This window comes from Eulemur rufifrons, chromosome 5 (genome assembly GCF_041146395.1).
Source record: "Eulemur rufifrons isolate Redbay chromosome 5, OSU_ERuf_1, whole genome shotgun sequence".
Taxonomy (NCBI): Eukaryota; Metazoa; Chordata; class Mammalia; order Primates; family Lemuridae; genus Eulemur; species Eulemur rufifrons.
Window position 1 is genome coordinate 47426649 of NC_090987.1, and position 25701 is coordinate 47452349.

General features: G+C 40.3%; 1 protein-coding gene across 2 annotated transcripts in view; it reads right to left on the minus strand.

Moving 5' to 3' along the window:
- Positions 1–25701, minus strand: part of L3MBTL4 (L3MBTL histone methyl-lysine binding protein 4) — a 339453-nt gene that overhangs the window by 210161 nt on the left and 103591 nt on the right. For both annotated transcript variants that reach the window (XM_069468253.1, XM_069468254.1), the window contains exons 10-11: positions 19045–19130; positions 16800–16910 (exon numbers count right to left, since the gene is read on the minus strand). In XM_069468253.1, coding sequence (XP_069324354.1) covers positions 16800–16910; positions 19045–19130 — 197 coding nt within the window. The remainder of the gene's footprint in view (positions 1–16799; positions 16911–19044; positions 19131–25701) is intronic.

The following is a 25701-nucleotide window of genomic DNA, read 5'->3' on the forward strand; positions in this document are numbered from 1 at the left end:
AGACTTATACAGCCTGATCTTCGATGTCCTCACCTACAGAGTGAAGGTAATGATGCCAAATTTGCCCAAGTGCAAGGTTTTTAATCATTAATTGTAATGTAGGAAAGTAGGCAGTCAGAAAGTAATAAACTTGTAGGATGATATTATCATGTACAGGAGGGAAAAGAAACCTTCGGACGTTAGGTTGGGAACAATACAGTTCATCAAAAGATCGTGATGATCTGAGCAGCCAGGTGGTCAACAACCAGTGTCTTGGCCTCGAGGGAGCAAACCTGAATAGGCCAAGCTGGGAGCCCCAGGTGCTTGGCAGCTGTGGGAGGACAAGGGAGGGGTCCACATCCCACCATGGAATCCCCATCACCTGGATGTGTGGATGCCTCCTCACCCCCCTGCCCCTTCCCTCTGCAGATGAGCTGTCTAACATCTCACTGCCTGCTAGGTACTTGATTACTTCCTTGTCAACGCTGAGAGCTAACTGATCTGCCAGGGTTTCCTGTTCGGTGGTGGAGTTCTGTGTGGCTGACACACACTGCAGTACATTTCATGACACGGATTCCATGCGGGGCAGATAGACTGGGATGAGTCATTCTCTTACAAGCCTCAGACTGAGGAACATACACACAAATGTATGCAAACAGCACACTCAGAAAAAGCCTCACCATAATTTTTCCTGTTGAAAAATGGCAGAAATTTGTTTTTATTATAAACACATTATTTTAAGGATAAAATATTTTGTTGCTGAGGGGAAAACATTTTAAAAATTCCATGCACTCACCGCCCCTGTTCAGTTTAACTTCCGCAGATGCCTATTGCTTATCCGACTGGCCTTAGTAGCTATCCATAAAGCTCAGTTTTCCTGTCCTAGAATAACAAAATGGAATTTTGAAGGGCTCTTTGCAAACCACGCCAGAGCAGACAATGGAATATTCTGGCGGACACTGGGGGTCAGCGGACGAAGCTGTGTGGGCAAGAGCCCCACTCCACGGTGGACACAACTCAGCAGCCCCCCCCCCACTTCCTCCCTCACCCCCTCTCCCTGGCCACACACTCCTCGCGTGGCTCCATTCCACACTCACAGAGCCACTAGCCAGAGTGCCCGACGCACACACACAAGGATGTTTGCATCGTCGATGGCTCCACTGATATCTGCTTCTCCCACAAGTCAAAGCAACACCCTAACTCATGCCTAACCTAGACTTCCTCTTAAATAGAAACTTGGGATCTTAACCTCAATTGTGGATGCACATAATTCTTACTCTTAAAATTTGGGTCTTTGGTTCAAATTCTGAACTGAATATTCACCAGAAAAGTCGCAACATTTATGAAATCTGTTTGCTCCTATGGAGCTATCTATTCAAAAGGAAATGTCCAAAGCCTTTTACATGTATAGCCCTGATCCCCTTCTCCATGTGAAAAATGCTCAAAGAGGAGTTGAGAGACTTAAATGCAAAACCTGAATTTTCTGAGCATCTTTACTGGCTCAGTAATAAGCCCAAAGTGTCCCACTGGGGACGGAAAAATGGCCCGGACTTTGGACCTTTATCTTGAAGATCTGGAGACTGACAGAGACAATTGCTAACTACAGGGTGAGGGATGCCACAGTACTTACTATGTTTGATCTGAGCTGCTGTCCTTTGGGCATCCAGATGTCTAGGACTACAGCAGCCAGGACTCAGTCCCCTTCTAAATCTCCACTACTGGAAACCACCGGCCACTCAGATACCCTGAATCCTGGCCACAGCGATGGGTCTGGGGACTGGCTCTGGACCCCATCAGAATCCTCCCCACGATCCTTCTGCCAGAGCAGTAGGGAAGACGATGCCCATCAGAGTCACTGGGCTGGGATGCATGACGATGGGACTGTGGGTGGCCTTTCCACATCAAAATGGAAAAAGTCCATCTTCAAGAGGAAAGGTCAACAGCCACACTGGGAAGGAGAGCCGGGAGACAGAGACAGAGAAAGATAGAAAGATCTGGAGGGAAAGGGAGAGAGGAAGCAGGAGGAAGACATGACCACGTTGTCTGAGACCCTGGATCCTGCTGCACACGTCCTCCTGTCCAGGGAGTCCCCCCACCTTTTTTTTTTTTTTTTTTTTAACTTATGCTAGGTTAGCCCTGGATTTCTCTCACTTGCAACAGAAGAACCTTGATAAATATTCCTTACACAATTCTTTCAAACTCTGAAGTTCTGCCCCAGAGGCAAGGCCAAGCAGAGCCTCAGTAGCTTACAGAGAAAACTAGAAAACTGGGTCTAGACCAGCTCTGGATAGTTATCGGTGGTGCTGAGAGCCCTCAGGCCGCGGCGGTTCTTGACTGTGTTAACTTGGTCCCAGGTGGCTGCCTTGCCTGTGCTGACTCTGGCCTTTGTGAGCGACCTTCCCCTGTGCAGCTGCAGGCTGTCCTGGGACCCCGGACTTCCACTCACTCTAGGCTCCTGCCAGACCCAGATTTCAAGAGGTATAAACTCATTTGCTCTCACTGCTACTCTCAGAAGTATTGAAAGGAAGTAACGAAAAACTCTGAGGCTGGTGAGCACGCAGCCCAGAGGCGTCTGTCACCCAGCATGGGTCAGACAGGCCCCCGGCTGGGGACACCCCTTCTCTCCCTTCTCTGCTCAACCACTTTCAGTGCCTGTGAAGTCAGCCTGTTGCTTTGATCTGCTCTCTCTTTCTTGATGCCACTGTGATCTTGCTGGCTAATAAAAATAGTGCTTTCATCATGGTAGGTCTTTTATTGCTGATGAAACATCATATTATTCGTAGCCCACACATCTTCACGATGAAAATGTGAAAAACACAACTTGAACATAATGTAATCCCTGCACCAAAGCTCACCTGAGGGCTGCAACCACTGACACCCAACAGTAATAGAGCAGTTGTTTCAGCTCCATTTGTCTGCTTCATTTCCCCACATGCTAATCTGATTTAGTCCCTGTTTGTAATAAGATTTCTGATATTTATCAGAGAAAGATAAAACACTACCTCAAAACCCAGAAATTCTGCACTCCTCTCAACATACTTCACTTATTCTAATTTTTAGTGAGATTTCATGTCTAATGAAGTCTTTTGCCTTGTTTCTGCATCTTGTACCATGCTCTGATTACTGGCTGTATAATAAATATGTTTAAAGAATAACCATGAGTCTAAACTCATTAGTTTCTATTGTGCATTTGTCTTCTTGTTCCTCGGTCTGATATTCTCCCTTTCATCCCAATTGCTTGGAGCTTCATCAAAATCAATCCCCAAAAAAGCCTAAATTCTAAAATTCTATAAATCAGTCAGAATTAAAAAGAAATGAGCACATGTTGTAAGAAGTATTAAATGAAGATCTCTTGGCGTTGTCAAAGTGGACAGTGTACTCACTGTCTGACAAGGAATTTAAGTTTTGACAATGATAGGCTGGGCCCATGCAGTACTAGAGAACAGTTATTAAACTGCTGCATCTCAGACATACTCTCTTGGTCTGATGAAGCAGCATCTATTTATAACATTATGGTGTTCACAATACTGAAAATATGTTTTAGGGTAGAAATTGAAAGGTCAGTTTAAACATTTAGACAATTTTCAAGCTTGAGAATTAATCACTAATTACTGATTTTGCCTACTGTTTAACCAGTTTCTCTCCACTCATCTAAATTATATTTTTTATTTCCAGAAGTGGTAAAATCTGTTCAACCTTTTAAGCTTGTGATATTTACTAGCAGTGTTAAGGAGACAGCCAGATAGCTGACCTTAAGACAAGCTGACAGAGAAGACAAAGGGATAAACTATGGATGATCCCAAACCCAACACAGCATCAGCTTCCTAGGGGTAGATATTGGTCCCCTCATGCCCTACAGGGAGGCTTCTTAAGGAGGACGTGTCCTGGCCACCATTTCTACTTGCCACCAAATGCCCTAGAGCTGTACCGTCCAATACGACATCCACTGCCCATATGCAGCTATTTCAATTTAAATTAATTAAACTTAGCTAAAATGACAATTTCAGCTCCTCAGTTCCACTAGCCACATTTAAAGTAGTCAGTAACCCCATGTGGCAGTGTCTAACACACTGGAGAGGCCAGGGAGAGAACGTTTCCATCACTGCAGAAAGTTCTATTGAACAGCACTGGCCTACGTGATTTGACTACTACACAGAGCCCACAGGACTAGCAAAATTTACTATGGGTAGAATTTACTTCCTGGACAAGTGGGCAATATGGCCTTGAAAAAGCAATTCTAAGTCCTACTGCCACGAGGTGGGCGAGAACGTCAGGATCTGGGGCGGGATGCAGCCACACCATCCACAGCCCTTAGCAGGAGGGGGATCTGAAGGACAGTGGGGTGGGGGTGGGGGTCTTGGGATCAGAGGGAGACCTCTATGACCTTATTCTTGAATAAATGTGGGGTTTGGAGGCATCTGAAATGAAGACATTAAAATAGCCTTCAACAGAAGGGAGTCATTGTTTTACCACCAAATTGACTTATGAGCACTAACAGATGAATTATAACAAATGACCAGAGCAAAACATGGGTCTCCGGGCTCTCACTGCAATACCTGGGGCTTGAGGGCAGCTAAAGAGCCCCGAGAGGCCCCTGCAGGAAGGGGTCAGGCAGGACAGACAGAAATGCCAGCCCGCAGCACAGTAATGGAAAGTCCGCCTGGCAGGAGGAACCTGCCAGCAGAGCCACCAGTGGAAGCTAAATGACAGCAAGGGGTGGTGAACAGGGGGCAGGAGGGTATATTCACAGTGGCCAGTGCTACAAATTTCCTGAAGGCAGCAGCAAAGCACAGTGGTGAAAAACTGTTGTTTCATTTAGGAATCTTAGATGCAAATGAGCAATAATCAGCGTGGAGCATAGCAAAAGAAAAGATGTAACAATATATTATGTATATCACAGGATATATCAATTTGGGGTTCTAGGGCTTTCTGTTTATTAAGCTACGCCATGCTTCGTACACTGAACATACATTGTGGTCACTGAGGGCAAGCGCTGTACGAGGAACTCTCTCCTAGCTGGCTGGGAACCAGAGATTAACATGGGTCTCTGCATGGCTGAAGCCAACTGAAGTAGGCCACACTCAAAACGCAATCTGAATCCTTTATGCGACTGGCAATTTTTGACATTAAAGTTACATTTATTTTAAGAGGAGGTTATTATTGCTGGAAAATCACTAGCGCCCATTACTGTTCAGAATTCCAGCCATTTATTACCCATTATGTATCCATTACCACCCCACAGTCCCACTGTTTGTCATATGTTATTAGTATAATGGCCTCATAATGGGCTATGGTTCTTTGACACTGCTACAACTCTGTCATGATTCACTGTGTCAGTATTCCAAGGGACAAAGCATCATATACAATGAAATTATGCATGACTTAAATTATTCAAATGTTACATAATTCTCAGCCATGCTTAAAGTAAGCATAGTGCTTCTTAAAAGTATATTAGTAATACAGAAGCATCAATCGATCCAGTTTTCTATGTGATGTTGTAAATGACTCTTCTTCTGTGAAGGAATATGTAAACGGCATGTAGCTAATGCCAGGAGCTAATGCACATTTGTTTTGGGTAAGTAATAAGTAATAAACAACCCTTAATAAATAGTAATTTGCTGCCAGTAAACAACCTAACCAGTACACTTTTATTTACAACCAACATTCATTTCTTCACTCATTCATTTGGCAAATATTTACTGAGCACCCTGGCATAACATGCCAGGTGCTGCTCCACACATCCTGGGGATACCAAGAGTCCTTGGCTAATCAAGAGAGAAAATGGGCTCTTCCCACTAGCTTGCATTCTAGAGGCAAAGAAGACTATAAAAAGAAAAATGCACTCAAATGTCAGATAACCACAGTACCTATGATGAAAATTTAATTCCTATAGGAAGACAGTGAATTGCTTTTGATAGGAGCAGGAATAATTTTTTATTGCAATAAGCAGAAACTCCAAGTGGTGTGTGCTTCTACATGGAGAGAAAGGTAGATTTAACCACGGGAATATCAGCAGTTTTACTTTGAGTTTCTTCTCTTTTCCAAGTGAATGAGAAACAAGGTCATGCGAGAAGAATGAGGAGAAGGCTATTAGGAGAGAGGGTGTATGAAAGAGTCTTCGTGGAGAATGAGACTGTGGATTGATTAGGGAAATGGAGTAGAATGCCAAGAATGGAGCTAGGGTTCCCTTGACATCTGTGGAGATGAATTTGAAGTCGGACCTCTCAGAATGGCTCTTTGCCTTTCTGCAGCCACAGGATGGCATTTGTAAACAGGCAATTATGTGAGAATGGGCGAAAATGATATTCCAGTGAAGTGAGGGACTATAGAGAGACACTCAAAGCAGAAGGAAGAGACAAGCCACTTGGAATGAGGAGTGCAAATTGGCATTTACATAAAATGGAGCCACTCCCATGAATTAGTAACTTTGTAGAAAGAACATGAAAAACAAATTCTATTTCCCTGATTCTATCATACACACCCCTCATCTCACCACTGTACCATAGTTCAGTGATTCTGAAATCAAGATGCACCTTATATTCAACATTTTGAAAACCTTCGCCAGCTGCCAGTTATAAGAGTCTGTCATAAAACAGCTGTCAGTGCCCGTGTAGGTGCTGAATGTGTCCAGTCTTCCAAGAAGGGATCCTGACATTTCAAAAGCAGAAGAGAGTGTGACCCACTCACATATAGTTGAGAGTGAACTATAACTATCACCTTAAAAGAAAAATTGTTAAAATTAGGTCAAAAGTCACTGGCCAAATCCTGTTATTCTATTTTTCTCCAAATTTTACAGCTGTCTCTAAATGTGATCAAGTGTGGAATAAGACAGGCTGGAGGAGTAAGTTGGGACAAATCAGGCAGGATCTGGTGGGGCACATTAAGGAGTTGATTCTTTTTTTACTTAAATGCGATGAAAAGACACTGAAGGATGTAGGCAAGGGAGTCACGCGATCCAGTCCCTACATTTAAGGTCACTTTGCCATCTTTGTGCAGTGTGGATTGATAGGGTCTTGGGCAGGAGCAGAGAGACCAGCTAGGAGGTGAGAGCGGTGGTCCAGGCGAGAGATGCCGTCTGCTGTCATTAGGGTGGCCGTCATGGAGATGGAGAGACGTATGGAGACTAGGACATGTTATCCGGAGTTAGCACCAATAGACTATGGTGGTAGCTCTGAGATGGGGATATTTTAAGAATGACCCCCAAGATTCTAGTTTGAGCAACTTGGTGGATGGTCCCATTGTTTCTGCAGCCCAGTGCTGGTCTTGCAAGGAAACAAGGACACACACGTTTCTGATGGAGTCCTGAGGCTGGAGGAGCCGAGGATAAGCCTCTGAGAAGTAGAAGTGGGAAAAGAACAAACTCTGTAGCAACTGCTTAGGCTAGGGACCCCCTGCCTTCTCTCTCACAGCTGAGCTCTGATGGCTCCAGTGGCCACACAACTCCCCAGGACTTCTCTGCTCACAGCCCAAATAAAGACCGTGTGTAGACCACCTGCCCAAGGGGCTTCTGGTTTAAGGAAAAAATATATATATGCATCCATACATACATGCATATACACACATTAAAATGGATTAAATCTGAAGTTGCCTTTGTCTCTACATGATAGTAAATAAAGGCATTTGGTGTTTGGAAATGCAAATAAAACAAGGCATGTTATATACTTTTTCTCAGAGGAGAAAAACTGTTCTTCTTGAGAAGCCATCTGCCCCTCAGCATCTTTGCTCACAACGCCTGCTGCATTTGCAATGGCTTTTACAGCACTTGAGGGTTTGTGCCTTGCACTATTGTAACAAAATGTCAGCCCATCCTCTGTTCCCAACTAGATGGTGAGGGCAGGTTCCAAGTGTGCATCTTGTCCGTAGGGCTCACACCTCCCCAACGGCCTCTTCTCCCTTAGAGGAGCTCAGTAAGTAAAAGCTGTTGATTACACAGTACACCTCAACTCATGCACTTCCTTTCAATTACTGTGTTAATTTCATCTAAAACTTCTGCAGTAGGCAGAATAATACGCTCCCAAAGATATCCACATGCTAATCTGAAATCTGGGAATTTACCACTTTCTGTGATTAAGTTAAGGGTTTTGCGATGTGGGAGATCATCCTGGACTATCCTTGAGCCCGAAGACATCACCGAGGTCCTTACAAGAGGGTGGCGGGAGTGTCGGAGTCAGAGGCTTGAAGACACTACACTAACGGTTTTGAAGATGGAGAAAGGGGCCCTTAGCCGAGGAATAAAGGGGACTCTAGAAGCTGGAAAAGGCAAGGAAATAGATTCCTTTCCAGAGCTTCCAGAAGGATCTAGTCTTGCTGACACCTTGATTTTAGCTCAGTGACATTTCTGACCTAGAGAAATGTAACATAATACATTTGTGTTGTTTTAAGCCACTAAATTCATGGTAATGTGTTAAAATAGCAACAGGAAAATAAGACAACTACATTTTGAAAATAAATTAATCTGCCATAAGAATCTACTCATTCCCTTCTCACCAAGCATTTCCTTCCCCTGAGTCTATCACCCTTTCTTACATCACAAGACATAACATAGATTTTGGAACAAGAGGGGAAGAATGTGCTGACCATCTTGCCTCGTCAATTATTCACTTATTTATTTTTGAAAGATATTCTTCCAGTAGTAAAAATAGAGTGCCTATAAAGCAGGAAGTGAGAAAAAGAGATGGTGTTCGGCATAATTAGCTAAGTATCAGTATTAGTAAGGGCATTTGGAATGTCAAAACTGCAGCTGGTCAGAAATAGTACCCTTCTGTTCAGGAGAACAGCAGGGAATGTGTAAGTCTCCTCCAAAGTGGAGACAAATCCGACACACTCCCGTGTTTGCTCTGAAGGAACACAGCGCGTCCCCGCTGCACGTTCTGACTCAAGGTCTGGGAAATACGGGGCTTCGTTATCACGGCAGGTCAGGGGTCTTACACTTTTTGAGCAACAGAAAGCTCTGAATGAAGTGCCAAGAGTATGGAGAATGGAGAGCCTGTTTTACTAACTTAAGAATTGTTAGTTTAAAATGAGGTCCTTCCTCAAAGCCCCATTAACCCCTGAAACACAAATACAACCCAGTATTTGTGTATGAGCATTCTGCAGCAGAGCAATCTGTAACATTCCTCGGACCCTCAAATGCATAACCCTAAAAAGGAAGAGTTCAGAACAACTAGTGCAGTATCATCATCATCTTTTATTTAAGACGTTTCTACACCGACAGTGTTCTGCATAGAAAACTGTGAAATGTTCTATTTCTATTCTATCTAGCTCATGACTAAGCTGATGCCTCTAGCCAAACAATCACATGTCAGGATCTCATTAGATCTCACAGGTCAGGCTGGCGAGATGGGAGTGGGGTGAGGCAGGAGCTCCCAAGTGGGCTGTCCAGTTCCTCACCAGGGCAATACTGCGCCGCTGTTCTGCTGGGCACACGCTTCTGTTTGGATACACTGACTTTAATAAAAATGTGAAAGGTAAATCCTGACTTACAGTTCTTGGAGAATACAAACCTAGTGAGAGACTATATATCATTTCAGGGGCTTGGCTACATTCACACTGAAACCCAAATAAATTTATGGCAACATGCTAGAAAAAAAATATATTTCTTTTAAATCTAGAAACTGTTGATTACATAGTAGCCCTCATCTCTTCTATTAATACCTCTTTTTATTGGATATCTAAAATTTACCCAAAACTAGATTGAAAATTAAATAGAGATATGGTTTGGTTCAAAAATCAAATATTGGAAAAGATAAGGCAAGGATACAAAACTACTTATACTAAAGGTAACGACTAAATAAAGTCATCTCATAATCTAATCAGTACCATATCTGTTAAGACAGGGCTTTGTAGATCAGAGCCCACAGGCCAAATGGGGTCCCATTACCACCTGTTTTTGTGTGTCCCATAAGCTAAAAATGGTGATTACATTTTTAAATGGCTGGGGAAAAAAGTCAAAAGAAAACTATTTCATAAAATGCGAAAATTATGTGGGATTCAAACTTCAGTGTCATTCATTCAATTACATACTGTCTATGGCTGCCTTTTCGATAAACAGCACAGTTGAGCAATTGGAGCAGAGACCATGCGGCCCAGAAAGCCTGAAATATTTACTCTCTGGCTCTTTACAGAACGCTGTCCCCTGGGTTAAGAGATCACTGTACCACTTACAAGCTGTGTGATGTTGGGCAAGTTACTTAAGTTCTCTGTGCCTATTTTGGTACCTATATCTACAGATTCACTGTGAGGATTGAGAGAGTAAGAAAATGTAAAGCAAGTGAATAGCAGCAAGGGTTGGAGTTAGCCATCGTTAATATTATCATTGTTGGTGTTTATTTTACCTGTAATTACACCAATGCACCTCTCTCTGGGAGAGCACTCTACCTGCTTCAACTTTTCTGGAAATCATGGTTGACACTAATTTATAGTTTCACCTACCCTAAAAATTATCTTTTCATTAATTTGTCATAATACTTTGGAAAACTGTCCCAGTCCCCTTCCCAAATGAAGACAGCCATCAATCACTATGACACTGTAATGGCCACTAATTAAAAGTTTAGCTCAAAGGACAGTTATTTTTAATGTTAGTATCTTGTTCTAGCCTCATAATTCAAAATCATTTTCCTGGCCGGGCGCGGTGGCTCACGCCTGTAATCCTAGCACTCTGGGAGGCCGAGGTGGGTGGATCACTCAAGGTCAGGAGTTCGAGACCAGCCTGAGCAAGAGTGAGACCCCGTCTCTACTAAAAAAAAAAATAGAAAGAAATTATCTGGCCAACTAAAATATATATAGAAAAAATTAGCCGGGCATGGTGGCACATGCCTGTAGTCCCAGCTACTCGGGAGGCTGAGACAGTAGGATTGCTTAAGCCCAGGAGTTTGAGGTTGCTGTGAGCTAGGCTGACGCCACGGCACTCACTCTAGCCAGGGCAACAAAGCGACACTCTGTCTCAAAAAAAAAAAAAAAAAAAAAATCATTTTCCTAAATGCATCCCCGTTAGAAATTTTGGCAAGTCAGAAGATATATTCCAGAATCTGCTCCCTTCTTGACAGATAATTAAACTAGGACTTTTAGGGGTCAAGCAACTTTCTAGAAGCCCAGGCAGCCCTTAATTAAAGTGAACACTCACTGACTTGGATTTGGACTTTTGCTTTGCATTAATACACTCGCAGGTTTTTTCAAACAAACGCTTTTGAACTTATTGGTCTGACCTAAAATCCAAAATAGTTTCCAGTCATGTAAGCACACAACTTACCATGAAAATTTCTTTTGGTCATCATGCTCTTATTTCATTTAGAAATGCCACAAATACATCCAGTTAATGCATTAAATATGAAAAGACTCGCTGAAGAGACTCAATTTATTAATGATTCAGTAGAACTTCTTAAAGCATCTATTTGAAATTCATTTATAATTCATTTCACAGCTTATCTGTAGTTCCCACAGGGCAAATATTTATCAAATATTACTCTGTTTTAAGTCCTTCCTTTACATTTATTTGCAGAATATTTTTTCCTAAATAAAATCTAAACTTCCTAAAAGCATCCATCTATTGAAATTTAATGTAGATTTCCTGATAAGGTGATGGTAATGGGCTTTCAGATATAACAGAGCACACTGTGAAACCAAACAAAGGAATAATTATTAAACATAATAGCTGGCTATAAATTGAACAAGATACACTGAGTACATCATAAATATGTATTAGAGAACAGCCATGGTAATTAATAAACCTAGCATCTTAAAACCCTGCCATGGCAAGAAAAACTTTACAACTCACTCACCAATGAGCCACACATGACAAAGTTAATATTTTCAGCATGAAAATCAGAATGTCTGGTCTGACTAGTACAAGTGGATTTATGAGAGCAAGCGAGTAGAATACCTTGAATCAGGCTGCCCACTATCCCATCCTCCCGACATTGACAATTTATGGTCTCCAATTCCAACGGCTCATCACAGCTACAGAGTAATTGCTAAAATATAGAGGACACTGTCTTTGGATTAGAAACATCTAACACCTTGAAACCGTGGCCAAATTACTTAAGTTCTCCATGCCAACTGTACAGCAGAAATAACACCTACCTAAGAGAGTTGTTGTGAAGACAAAGATGTGATATACAACATACTCAGCTAAGTGCCCAGAATAAAGTGCACATTCAATAACAGGGTCTTCCTCCTCTACTATTACTGTTTCTGTTACTTTTGATACTTGCACCACTACAGCCACTACCGTTACTACTTCTATTACTGCAACCACTACTAAGCAAGCGTGAATTTCTCCCACTTCTTTTGGCCAGTATGTTATTAGTGGGCACATATAAACAAGAATAACTGATTCTTTGGCTCTAAAGTACATAAGGCCCACTAGAAAAGCTAAAACAAAAACAAAAATGAAACAAAACAAAAAAACATACAATAACAAGTATTAGTGAATATATAAAGAAATTGGAATCCTCCTACACTGCTACTGGGAAAGTAAAAGTAGTGCAGCCACTTCAGAAAACATTTTGGTAGTTCTGCAAAATGTTAAACATAGAGTTACCATATGAGCCAGCTATTCCACTCCTAGGTATATACCCAGAAGAAATGAATACATATATCCACAAAAAAACATACATGAATGTTCATAGCAGCATTATTCAAAACAGCCAAAAAGTGGAAATAATCCAAATGCCCATCAACCGATGAGTGGATAAACAAAATGTGGTACACCTATACAATGGAATAGTATTCAGAAATAAAAAGGAATGAAGTACTGATCTTTGCTACACTATGGATGAACCCTGAAAACATTATTTTGCTAAATGAAAGAAGCCGGCTGGGCACGCTGGCTCGCGCCTTTAATCCTAGCGCTCTGGCAGCCCGAGGCAGGAGGATCGCTTGAGCCCAGGAGTTTGAGGTTGTAGTGAGCTATGATGACACCACTGCACTCTGGCCAGGGCGACAGAGGGAGACTCTGCCTCAAAAATGAAATAAACTAAAATAAAATAAACACACAAAAAACAAATGAAAGAAGCTAATCACAAAAGATCACTTGTTATAGGATTAGTTTATATGAAATGTCCAGAATAGGCAAATTCATGGAGATGGAAAATAGAATAGTGATTGTCAGGGGATTGGTTGTGGGGAGGGAGGGTAGAATGAGGAATGACTGTTAAGGGGTACGAGGCTGTTTTCTGGGGTGATGAAAATGTTCTAAACTTAGCGGTGACAGTAGCACAGCTTTGTGAATATACTCAAAGCCACTGGATTTTATGGTATGTGAATTACATCTCAAAAAAGACGTAATAAAAACAGAACTAATAAAGCACCTAAGGGAGCTACATATCTGGGGAGAGTGGCAGAAGGGAACGAAGTCAGTCTTTAGTGGACCTGCTGTGCTCTGCCAGGGACTGCTGGCACCACACACACACCTCCAGGCAGGACATGCAATGTGGGCGTGGGCACAAGTGACAATGTGGAGTCTTGGGTGGTCTCTACTCCCCATCCTACACATCTACTCTCCCACTATAAAGTGGGTTAGTTAGGATGAAAATTAGAATACAGAAGTAAAAGGAGTTGGAATATTATAAGCTCTAGAGTTGAAAACTTATGCCTGAAATCGGGGTCTACAATCCTGTTCTCACATATAGCTATATAGCTTGTGACCTTGGATCAATTACTTAACCTCTCTAGGCTTCAGTTTCTCATCTGCAGAATGGGTATAATAGCAGTACCGTCTGTCACACGGTTGTAGTGAGGCAACATTAATGCATGTAAAGCCCTTATAACAGTCTGACAAAGACGAAGTGCCATCCTCACTGTTGCCATCATTATAAATGTAATTCTTGTTATTAGAACAGACTAACGCTGCTCTCACAGTCTAACACAGGCGTTCAGCATAATCACATGGGCTCGTGTTAACATTCCCCAGGGGATTTCCAATCAAACTCCCTGCTTTTTTCACCAAGGAGTGTACACTTGTTTCTTGTCTATCTACTGATGGTACTTACTTGCATGAGGCCCCTTCATTAACACAGAAAGTAAACACACCCAGGGTATTCGCACCAACAATAGCAGCAGCTACCACTGAAGTGCCTGTGGAGAGTGCCTACACATTTAACATACATGACCTCACTGAATTTTCACAGCAAGCCTGTGAGGTAGGTATTATTAACCCCATCACTTTACAGATGAGGAAAGTTCAAATAAGTTGAGTAACTTCATCACATTAATAGCACGGTGAGATAAGAGAGAGCTGTAACTTGAACCCACATCAGACTTATCCTATGGCACTTTCAGGTGCATTGTATTGAATTAGATTCCAAGAGAAGAGTAATTAGCAAAGAAATTAAGAATGAGGGAAAAGTGCTTTTTGACCAAAACAATCAGTTTATATATATCCAATAACAGTCAGAATGCCAAAGTACATTCAGCGCCGTTCCTCTCTTCACTCACTCTTTCATTCATTCACTAGTATATTAAGCATCAATTACATGCCAGGTATAAAAATCATCTTTGCAGCACATTGACTTTAAAAGAGAAAATTATCGAACAATATGATCAACACATTAACTGAATAATAGAGGAATGTGCTGGGCAAAAAGGAGATCAGAAAAGCCTCACATGCTTTCTCACTTGGCAAAGGTAGCCTCGTCTACCCCTTACACAAGACGTTAAGATAAAAAGTCTGACGCTCATTTCCAAGGCCTTCTTTCCCTTAGTAACACTCATGAATGGAATTTTAAGCTATTACTTCTGACTCTTCTATATTCAGAAAACCGCCAGCCCACAGACAATCTTTTCCCCTCTACATCCTGGGGCAAGACAAGTATTTGCCCAACTCTGAGACTGACTGGAGGAGGGTGTACAGTGGAGGCTGCACGGCAGAACCATCCAGAAACTGTGTGCTGAAGGCCACACACTTGAGAGGTCAGAGGCTGTGTACAGACCTCAAGCACGACATGAGCCCTAAGACGTTTATGTCCACTGCAAGACTGATATACTCTGGTAGACCTAATGGTATGTGGAAAAAACTCGTTTCATATTTTATAAAGCCCGTTGCACAGGGTGGAGAGTGCCACTTGCATAAACCCATCTTAACGCAGCCCTAAAATCCTAAAGGGATTTCCATTCTGCCCACAACCACAGAGACAACTATGATGGCTCTAATTCTTTCAGAGATACCAGATATTTTTCAACTTTTTCCTCTAGTAAAGGACAAAGCAATTACCACTATAGAAAAAGAATAAGGAGAAGATACATGAAATATTTCATTGGAAGGATCAGCCAAATGCTTGGAGATTTAAAAAGATCAATGCTGAGATGGTAAATAAGAAATATAATAAATACACTTTGGGACCTAAAGTTTTTTTGAATAATATTTTAAAGTAATAGGCTAATCCAATATGTTCACATAATAAGCTGGCAACAAATGATCAACTGGATTCTAGAGGACATACCTTATTGATAATAAGAAAATAGTCTTTCAGTTAAGATGCTAAGTAAGATTTGATGTGCTATTAACATTGAGCTTTTCCTAGAAATGCAATAATTTTAAAATGAAAGTCAACAAAGTATCACTGAATTTACAAAATAATTATGATATGCAAAAGTCATTTTCATAGTAAGTGCCATAAGAGTAAACAATAAAATGCTACGAATAAATAAGAATTAAAGCAATATGTTTAAAATAAAACATTGATAGCAAGGTATATGGAAGAAAATGCTTACACTATGTTATTTCAGAACAATGTTTAACACAGGGATTGCTCTCATCCGTCAGAATAGTGAAGGGCACTGTCAATATGTACACTTGATAATCTACAGCCAAGCCAGACGCTCACCTCCAAATTTTACTAAAATTTAAGTACTGATCATTCTCTATAATTTGAATTAGATACTGTTTTCAAATTAGGGATATAGCAAATAAAATTTCTTTTAAATTATAACAAACTATATACCAAACTTAAATACATCTTTTAAGATAGTGCCTATTAAAATTAGTTGACCTCAATCTTTTCATTATTATGAAAACAACTGTGCTTGGGGAGAAAATAATTTTTGAACTGTCATATGCTGTAGAAGGTTTAATGAATTCCACAGATGCTTCCAGCTCTCTGTCTGAGGGGAAAAAAGGCTTTCATCTTCTGAAAATTTCATTATGAAGATGTGTATTCTTTTAATAAACCAGATGTCATCAACAAGGACAGTATAGAAATCTAACCATTAATAAAAGTCTTTAATTCACAATCTAACATTTTATTTTAGCTACAGTGACTAAAGTGTTTTTAATATTTTTTTATTTGACAAAGAAAAGTAGGAAACAAAGATTCAATTGTTCTTGGTAAGGTGTTTAATGACAACAATTTCAAGAAAAATGTGATAATGCCAACAAAAAGAAGCTTAAAAAAAAGAAAAACTGACAGTGAAATTTGAAACAACAAATCCAAACAGAGATGTATTAGAATCCCTCTCAAAGTCAGTCAGATCTAATCTATAGATTTCCCACTTCATATACATATAAACTGAAAATATTTTACCCAAAGACATGGGACTAGAAATTAAGCCCATCAGAGTTTTATTCTTCCACTGCGCCAAATCAGAGACTCTCTAGCAGCCTTGTGTGTGAATTACACAGCCACCCTGTCTTAGGGATCCTATTATTCCTAGTACCATCCTGGCCAAGGTCAACCTTCAAGGTCAGATCTAGAATGTTTTTTTGCCCCAGAAAAGCTATTGTGCAAATGAATTCAAAATTGAGGAAGGTACAGAGACTAGGAGGGTGGGGGAAACAGAAGAAATGTGGGAAAAAATACTAAAACATAATAATTTAAAACATGTACCTTTACTCTTTGGTCATCAACATCTGTAATTGTAGCAACACGAATTAACCTGGGGTTTCGTTTATCCACAACTTCAAGTTTCATATTTGGCAGAAAACCATGAGGCAACCTCTGTAATATTACAAGTGCAACAAATCATGCAAAATTCAATAATTCATATATTCTACTAATTTTTTTTTCTAAAATATTATTGTTTTAGTTTTAACATGCAGATCTTCTATACAACTAGAACTTAGTTTTAAGAACACATAGGACTTTATCCATATTATTTTATCCAGTTTCACAAAAGACTGTGAGAAGAAAAAGAATTTTTGGTCATTTTAAAGATAGCTAAAATGACTAAGACATATTAAATCATACACTTGTTAATGATCACACCGAGGCTCAAAAAGGACCTTACTATGGTTTATATATTAAATTAGACTTTTTTCTTTTTTTCTGAATTTAACCTCACAAATTAAGAAATTATTGACTCTTGTCACTGGCCAGTTTCAATGTATATGGCATAGAAGGCAAAATTACTTAATAAATAATTAGAAAGAATAAATATGATTTTGTATAAATCTAAATTTTAAAATATGCTTAGATAAAAGCTGCATAATTTCAACTGGTAAACTGTTTTAAAATCACACTGTGATATAATTTAAGGCCATAACCTATGCTTTTATCACTTCATCCGTAACCTAAGAGGGGTGATCTGTGTTAAGGTATCTTTTAAGTCTTCAAATGCTAGAAACGGAGAGTCTATAGTGACAGACACATAGGCAGTTTTAAAGAAACTGGAGTAAGAAAAGACACTGAGACTTACAAAATTATTGAAACTAAGGAAATTTAACTATCAAAATCAAAATCAAAAGACAACTCTGGACAGTTTTTTATAGGTTGGCAGAAGTTTAACTTTGAAAGCTACTATGCATAAGCGTGTTCAACTGACTTTATTGGAAATAAAAGTGTATTGAATTTTTCAGGTCTAGAAATGGCAAGAGGAAAATAAAACGCTACTAATACATGAGTAATACACAGATCTTTCTCCATTATCTGATATGTTCCTCTCCTGCTTTTGCAGAAACATATTTTCTATCTAAAAGGCATTATTACATACACTAAATGGAGTACACTGACTATATTTAGGTCTCTGATGCCTGAGAATCTTTTCGTTTCCCCTCCCCATGGTCACTGCCCTCAACTACAGAAGTAAACGTGGTTGGTACCACAGATGCCAAAGATACACACCTGAGTTGAACCCACGACAGGGCCTGGAAGTTACCTTCTTAGCTAAACCTTTTTGCAGTTTTATTTTCTTATAATTTTCCTCTTGGAAAAGTAAAATAAAGTGTTGGAAGAAAGCAAGAGAGAAAGAGAGACTGCCAGCAGCTGGGCACTTCTGCTTATTGAATCTTCGCAATTCTTAAAACGCTTCCTAGTGCGCCAGCACTTCTCCCTTCCTCATTTTATTCTAGGCATTGTACATCTTCTTCCAAATCTAGTCTATTACAATCAATTTTTTTTTTAAAAATGAAACAGCACTTTGTTTCAAACCCCTTTTGATTCCTAGAAAACTTTCAATAAACTAAATCATATGTAGAAGCCCAATAGATAAAATTCTGATTAAAGATGAGCCAGGGAGCCTGTAGTGCATGAGAACTGAAAGCAAACAGAGTTTGAAAACCACTCGTTTAGAACATAAATACCTCTAACTAGACTATCTATGCACTTTCTTTTAGAGATTATACTTTGTTCAACCCTGGAACAAGCATATAAGTGCAAATGTGAACTTTAAAAATTAGTATTCTAATGCTAAAAGAAAGGTTCCCTCAAGATGGATAAAACTACACACACAAAGACTACACACATTTCACCCACTTTGCTATGGCAGTATCAGCATTCAGATAGTCCCTGAGAAAGTGATACTGTGAAACTTCAGAGTTCGCACTCAGCAGACTAATAGACCCAGAAATGCAAGGACTCAGTCATCAGCAGCTGGTGAGCTGATTTCAGCAGCACCTCTGATGTGCAACTACTGTGTTTTGCAAAGAAGGAAATCATCGTCTACGTTTGTATATAGGAACAATAGAAAATGAGTCACCTACTTTGTATTTTTAACTAAAAGCAAAGCAAATTTGTTATGCAAATACTACTTGAATTTATAAAGAAAAAAACAGAATAATTTAAAACTGTCAAATGAAGGCATGACTCAACACGGACATTGTTTAAAGGTGAGAGGGAGTACCTATATAGAACTTACCATTTTAAAAACTTTGGCAGGAACTGCATTAGTTTGAGTAGCTTCCAGATATTCTGTCCAGGAAAAATTTTCTGGATCAGGATAACCTAAAAAAAAAAAGATACAACTATCAAAAGATTACTCATAGATACTCTGACTCCCGTATACTATCATACAAAATATTTGATAATAATAGTGCACACTGTTAATTGAATACTCACTATTTAATAGACCCCATGCTAAGAACTTCATATATATTAATTCACTTAAGTCTTATGATAACCTCTGAGAAAGCTAATGCATTCTGGTATGCAAGCACTTATTCACTGGGTCATTCATTCACTCAGCAAGGTTAAGCAGGTCAGTCAAGGTCAAATGGCAATGCCAGCACAGGGCAGAGCCAGGTGATAAACAGGTCTCTGACTTTCAAGCTCCATCAGAAGGCTCTTTCGAAGTTTGAAAAAACTCACAATCAACTATCTGACCTCAAACTATGAATTGGAAAAAATATCCTGAGAATCCTTCCAATTTCTCCAATAATTCTATTAGGGTTTTATTCTCATTATTAAATCCTTGTAACTATAATTTCCAAAAATTGCTATTGATCATTGCAATCTAAAAATATATATTGGTATAACATAGTATAAAGCACTCTATTTAAAATTTCCTTCTAGTTGGGTTTTCTTGTTTCTTTTTATATTTGTCTTTTACTCCTAACTACATTTGCTAGAGGTCTATCTATATTATGTTGTTTTCTTTATCCCTTCAAGCAATTAAGTACTTAGATTTGTTTGTCAGGTCCATTGTTTTCTTTTTTCTTCTTTTCTAATTATTTTGTTTGCTGCTTTAACTATTATTACATCCTCCCTCCTACTTCCTTAGGTCTATTTTATACTTGTTTTGTCAAATTGAATTGTAAACATAATATATTTTCACTTTTTAAAAATAACAAAAGCATTTAAGACTATGAACTGGCCATTGTTGCCACTAAATACAGGTTTGGGCAATTGGACAAACTTTTACAAAGTATGTATTTTTCTCAGTTTTACTTTCTAAAAACACAATTACAATTACAACTGTGATTTGTCTCGGTTTAATCATTGACCAAATATTTATTTGGGATACTCCAAGTGATTAATTTTCATTTGTTTAAAATGTTAAACAAATATGTTGTACCACATGTTGTATACATTTGTCACATGTTGCATACAATTCCTGCTTTTAGGATGTGAGGATTTCTCTTTGGTATAAAATAGAATTAACAAAAATGTTTTTAAAAGAGCATATATATGTTTTAGGGTATGGTATAAATATACATTAATATAATCTAGCTGTGTTACTCAAAAACCTGTTTTTTATTTAAGCAGAAAACCTAAAGCAGTAAGATAATCTCTAAAGTAACTATTTTTCTGTGTAATTCTCCTGTATTTCTAACAATTTTTCCTTCATTTTAAAACTTTTTTACTAAAATAAAATATATTAATATATTTAAAGGAAAGTACACAAATCAAGCAGACAGCCTGAAAATTTTTCACAAAGCTGGCACAGCTCAAAACCAGGACATTTCCAGAGCCCCGGGACCCTCCTCTCCACAGGGCTCTGGCTCCCTTCCAGTCCCTACACCTCTGCTCTCAAAGAGAAATCCCCACCCTGGCCTCCACCCACAGAGATTGGTTTTGCCCCTTCTGTTTTTTCCTTTGTATAAATGGAACTACACAGCATGTGCTCATTGTGGTGGTGGACGTCTTCTGCTCAGCATTCTCTGAGGATTATGTAGGCCGTTGTGTGCAGAACATTCATTTTCACTGTTGTATAATATTCTATTATGTGAGTATTTTACAATTTATTTATCCATTCTATTGAGGGTAGTAATTTGGGGGCTATCATGGCAAGTGCTGCTATACTCTAGTACATTCTTTTCAGTGGCTAGAAGTATACATTTCTGTTGAAATGCATCCAGGAGTAAAACTGCTAGATCATGGAGTACTTTGCTTTATATATATATATATATATTTTTTATTTCAGCTCATTATGGGGGTACAAAAGTTCAGGCTATATATATTGCCCATGCCTCCCCATCCCCCCGAGTCTGAGCTTCAATTGTGTCCATTCCCTAGACAGTGCACATCGCACTCATCATGTAGGTATGCACCCATCCCCTCCCCCCACCCCCATCCCCCCCCAGTCAGAACTTCAAGCGTGTCCATTCCCCAGGCAGTGCACATCACACTCATCAAGTAGGTATATACCCATCCCTTCCCCCCACCCCCCACCTCTGTCCGATACCCAATTGGTGTTATTCCCAAATGTGCACTTAGGTGATGATCAGGGAAACCAGTTTGCTGGTGAGTATATGTGGTGCTTATTTTTCCATTCTTGGGATACTTCCCTTAATAGAATGGGTTCCAACTCTCTCCAGGAGAACCAAAGAGATGCCGTATCACCATTATTTCTTATAGCTGAGTAATATTCCATGGTATACATATACCACATTTTGCTAATCCATTCATGAATTGATGGGCATTTGGGTTGTTTCCACATCTTTGCAATTGTGAATTGTGCTGCTATAAACATTCGGGTGCAGGTGTCTTTTTTATAGAATGACTTTTGTTCTTCTGGGTAGATGCCCAATAATGGGATTGCTGGATCGAATGGTAGGTCTACATGAATCTGTTTAAGGTATCTCCATATTGTTTTCCACAGGGGTTGCACTAGTTTACAGTGCCACCAGCAGTGTATGAGTGTTCCTGTCTCTCCACATCCATGCCAACATGTATAGTTTTGGGACTTTTTGATAAAGGCCATTCTCACTGGAGTTAAGTGATATCTCATTGTGGTTTTGATTTGCATTTCCCTGATGATTAGAGATGTTGAACATTTTTTCATATGTTTGTTAGCCATTTTTATATCTTCTTTTGAAAAATTTCTATTCATGTCCTTTGCCCACTTTTTGATAGGGTTGTTCGATTTTTTCTTACTGATTTTCCTGAGTTCTAAATAGATTCTTGTTATCAGTCCTTTATCTGATGTACAGTATGCGAAAATTTTTTCCCATTCTATAGGTTGTCTGTTTACTCTCATGACTGTTTCTTTGGCTGTGCAGAAGCTTTTTAATTTGATCAGGTCCCATTTATTTATTTTTGTTGTTGCTATGATTGCCTTAGGGGTCTTCTTCATAAATTCTTTGCCTAAGCCAATGTCTGTAAGAGTCTGTCCTACATTTTCTTCTAGAATTCTAATAGTTTCTGACCTAAGGTTTAAGTCTGTTATCCAGCACATACAATGTTCACTATGAATTATACTTTTTATTTAATACAGAGAAAATTTTTCTTTTGGACACATTTATTACATTTTGCCTCAAATTCTTCTTTTTACTAAAAATTATATTGCCACCCTGTTATTTTCTGTTTTCCTGATTAATTTTGCCCATAATCTTTACTTTTATATTATTTTCTTGTAGGTACATCTATTTTAAACACATTCTAAATGGATTTTTAAAATCATTTATGTTTGCTTTCATCACTAGTTTGTTGTACCTAATTTTTGTAAACATGTTTTAAGCTGAATTTTTGTTAAAGCTCTCTTGAGGTTTCCTTTGCATTCTGTCCTTTTCTTTTTCTTTTTTTACTTTCTTGAGACAGGGTCTCCTTCTGTTGCCCAGGCTGGAGTGCAGTGGAATGATCTTAGCTCACTCCATCCTTATAATCCTGGGCTCATGCCATCCCTGCCTCAACCTCCCAAGTGGCTGGGACTATAGGCGAGCACCACCATGCTCCCCTGACTGATTGATTGATTGATTTACTTTTTGTAGAGATGAGGTCTCACCATGCTGCCCAAGCTGGCCTCAAACTTTTGGGCTCAAGCAATCCTCCTGCCTTAGCCTCCCAATCCACTGGGACTACAGGCATGTATCACCATACTCAGCTCTGCATTGACTTTAATAGCTCATATTTTTAAAAATTATCCAAACCTATTCCTTATAGTTTGGATCTTCATATTTCTGCATGGCTTTTGAACTATGCCCGTGCCTGGCCCTGTCAGCACTGGGTTCCTCACCCAGGCAACAGACAGGAAGATTTGGTGGGATGGAGGGAAAAGAAACTGGAACGTACAGCGCGGAAGACTAGTCCCAGCCTTGTAAAAAATATCTGGCATGCTGCCAGGAGAGGCACTATCCTTTTTCCCCTTTTTGAAGCAAACAAGTGAAAGTAAAGGGCTGTGACTGTTTTAAATGGTTCGTAGGCAACAACTGCTTCTGTATCACTCTCCAGAAACGAGCTATGCATGTATCACACAAGGAAAGGAAACACGTATTACCTGCATACTCCCTGCTCAAGGAACCCCAGGAAGAGGAGACTGTCTGTGGCCTAGGGGGACTTGCAGAAGACACCTACGCCCAGTTTCTCCTCTGGCCCGAGGCTGCATCCTGCTGGGCCTTGGGAGACCAGAGCAGGGTTGTGGAAAAGGGGACGGTGGCCAGGCCCATTCACACAGCTGTGTGGCAATACCACGGGACAGAAGTTTAAACTCCAACTTGAAACAAGAGGGAACTAGAAGAGGCCACCCCATAGAACAATAGCCGTTAAGCTCTGCACTTCTCTCAAAGAGAATCAAACTTTCCCCAGTGAGCACTGTAGTGAGTATGACGTTTACACTAAGTCACGTAGACCCTGTGGGGTACCTCTTCATCCTCATTCGACAGGTGAGAGCCTGAGCAGCCTGCCGGTGTCACACAGTAAGAAAGTGGAAGAATGGGATTCGAACAATGACGGGTGACTCCACTGAGCATACACTTGATCACCGCTTCCGCGGCGCTGAGAGCCCGAGCACGCCAGGTCCCAGGCGGCGGGTCCTTCGGCCATCGCGACAGGGGGTTTGAGCTCCCCCTAGAGGCCGATTGTGGTCCTGCGAGGGCGAGAGGGCGGATGGAGACACCTAGATCGGGGACCTACTGTACCATTTCAATGTATTTATACACGTCCCACCTCGCTCCACGCCATTTAGAGTTTAAAACTTCAGACATGGACAATCCCTGAAGAAAACACCATGAGGTCCAAGCTGTGGCTGTGGGCATGAGTGGCTGAACCAAACCAAGAGAAAAGTGTCATAAATATTAAAACCAAGGACTACGGAGCTAGGGCATCAGCCGCTGCCCTGGATTACCCCGGGGTGACGGATAGTCTTCGGGTGAAAAGGAAGATCCAGGTGACAAATATCTTCAATTAATGATGGAAAATAATTAAAAGGAATGTAAATGGCAGCGACCGGAGGGGCGAGATGCGGAGTAGAACAGCTTGAGCCCTCAGGCCGGAGTGGCTTCTCCAAACAGCTGACAACTGCTTCAGGAGCAGCAGGAGGGCCCCTTGCCACATGGCAGAGTAAGTGGTGGCCTCAAGACGGGCAGCAGAGACACCCCCAGGAGAAGAAGCAGAAGCTGGGATCCATGGAGGTCATTTCCAGGGTGTGGAGTGGAAAGGGTTCAGGGTCAAGAAAAAGTCCCTCTGGAGAATACAAATGCAGGAGGGAAGCAAAAAAGAAAAAAACTCAAGGGTCAAAATAAGTTAAATATAAGTTAAAACCCTGTCTATTTCATGTCATTCCCAGAGCTTCCTATGTCATTCAGGGCAAGTCCTTACGGAAATGTACGGGTCCCTACCTAGCTTGGCCTTCCTGCTGCTCTGACCTCATCTCCCGTTCACCCCACTCCTGCGGTAACTAGAACACAGCAGACACCCTCCCTTCTCAAGTTCCTGCACTTGCTGTCCTTTAACCTGGAAAGTTCTCCCCAGACAGTCTCCATACCCGCCATTCATCCTTTAAGTCATTGCTCAAATGTCACATTCTCACTAAGTCCTCCCTGAATTCCCTATATAATATGGACCCCTCCCCCAAATATATGTTCCCTTCTTCATCCCATTGTCTGCTTTTTTCCTCCATAGCACTGATCACCACCTAACATACCATATATCTTACATATCTCGTTTCCCTTGCTCCATTAGAACATAGCTGCCTTATGACAGGAATGCGTCTGTTCACATCACTGCTATTTCCTCACAACATATGGTTGGCACTCAGTAAGTATATGGGGAATATTTGTTGAATGAATGAAATGTATTTCCTAAAAACTTTACATTTAATATTGTAGTGGCCAAGAATGATAGAGATAGTAGCCAAAATGACTGTCTAGTCTCAAAATTCTGAATGGAACTCTGATATAAAGTTGTTGTGTTATCAGAGGCACCATTAGAACAAGATAGTGTTAGTGTAGCGATACTGGCTAATGCTCCAAGTAGCACCGAAAACTGGACGGTGCCCGGATAAAGCCATCTATCTGATTTGTGGCATCTGTACAAGACAAATGTTATACTCCTCAATTTTTTGTTCCATATAAGAAAGGCCAACTTAGGTGTGATACTTGTTTCAGAAGTTGTTTATAAAGACATCCTTGATTATTTTTTCTCCAAAAATAATAGCCCAAGTAGAAACATAACTTTGCCACACGAACATTCTTTCTGAAGAACTGGGATTGTGAATAAATAGCACAAGTCCTTAAGTCCCTGACATCCTCGTCTAAGTGACCCATGGGTCCTAGAGAAGTGGAACAACCACAGCTATACTGGTGGCCAATTCAAGAACCGAAAGTCATAGGTGTATGACAATTTTTACAGTAATTACCAA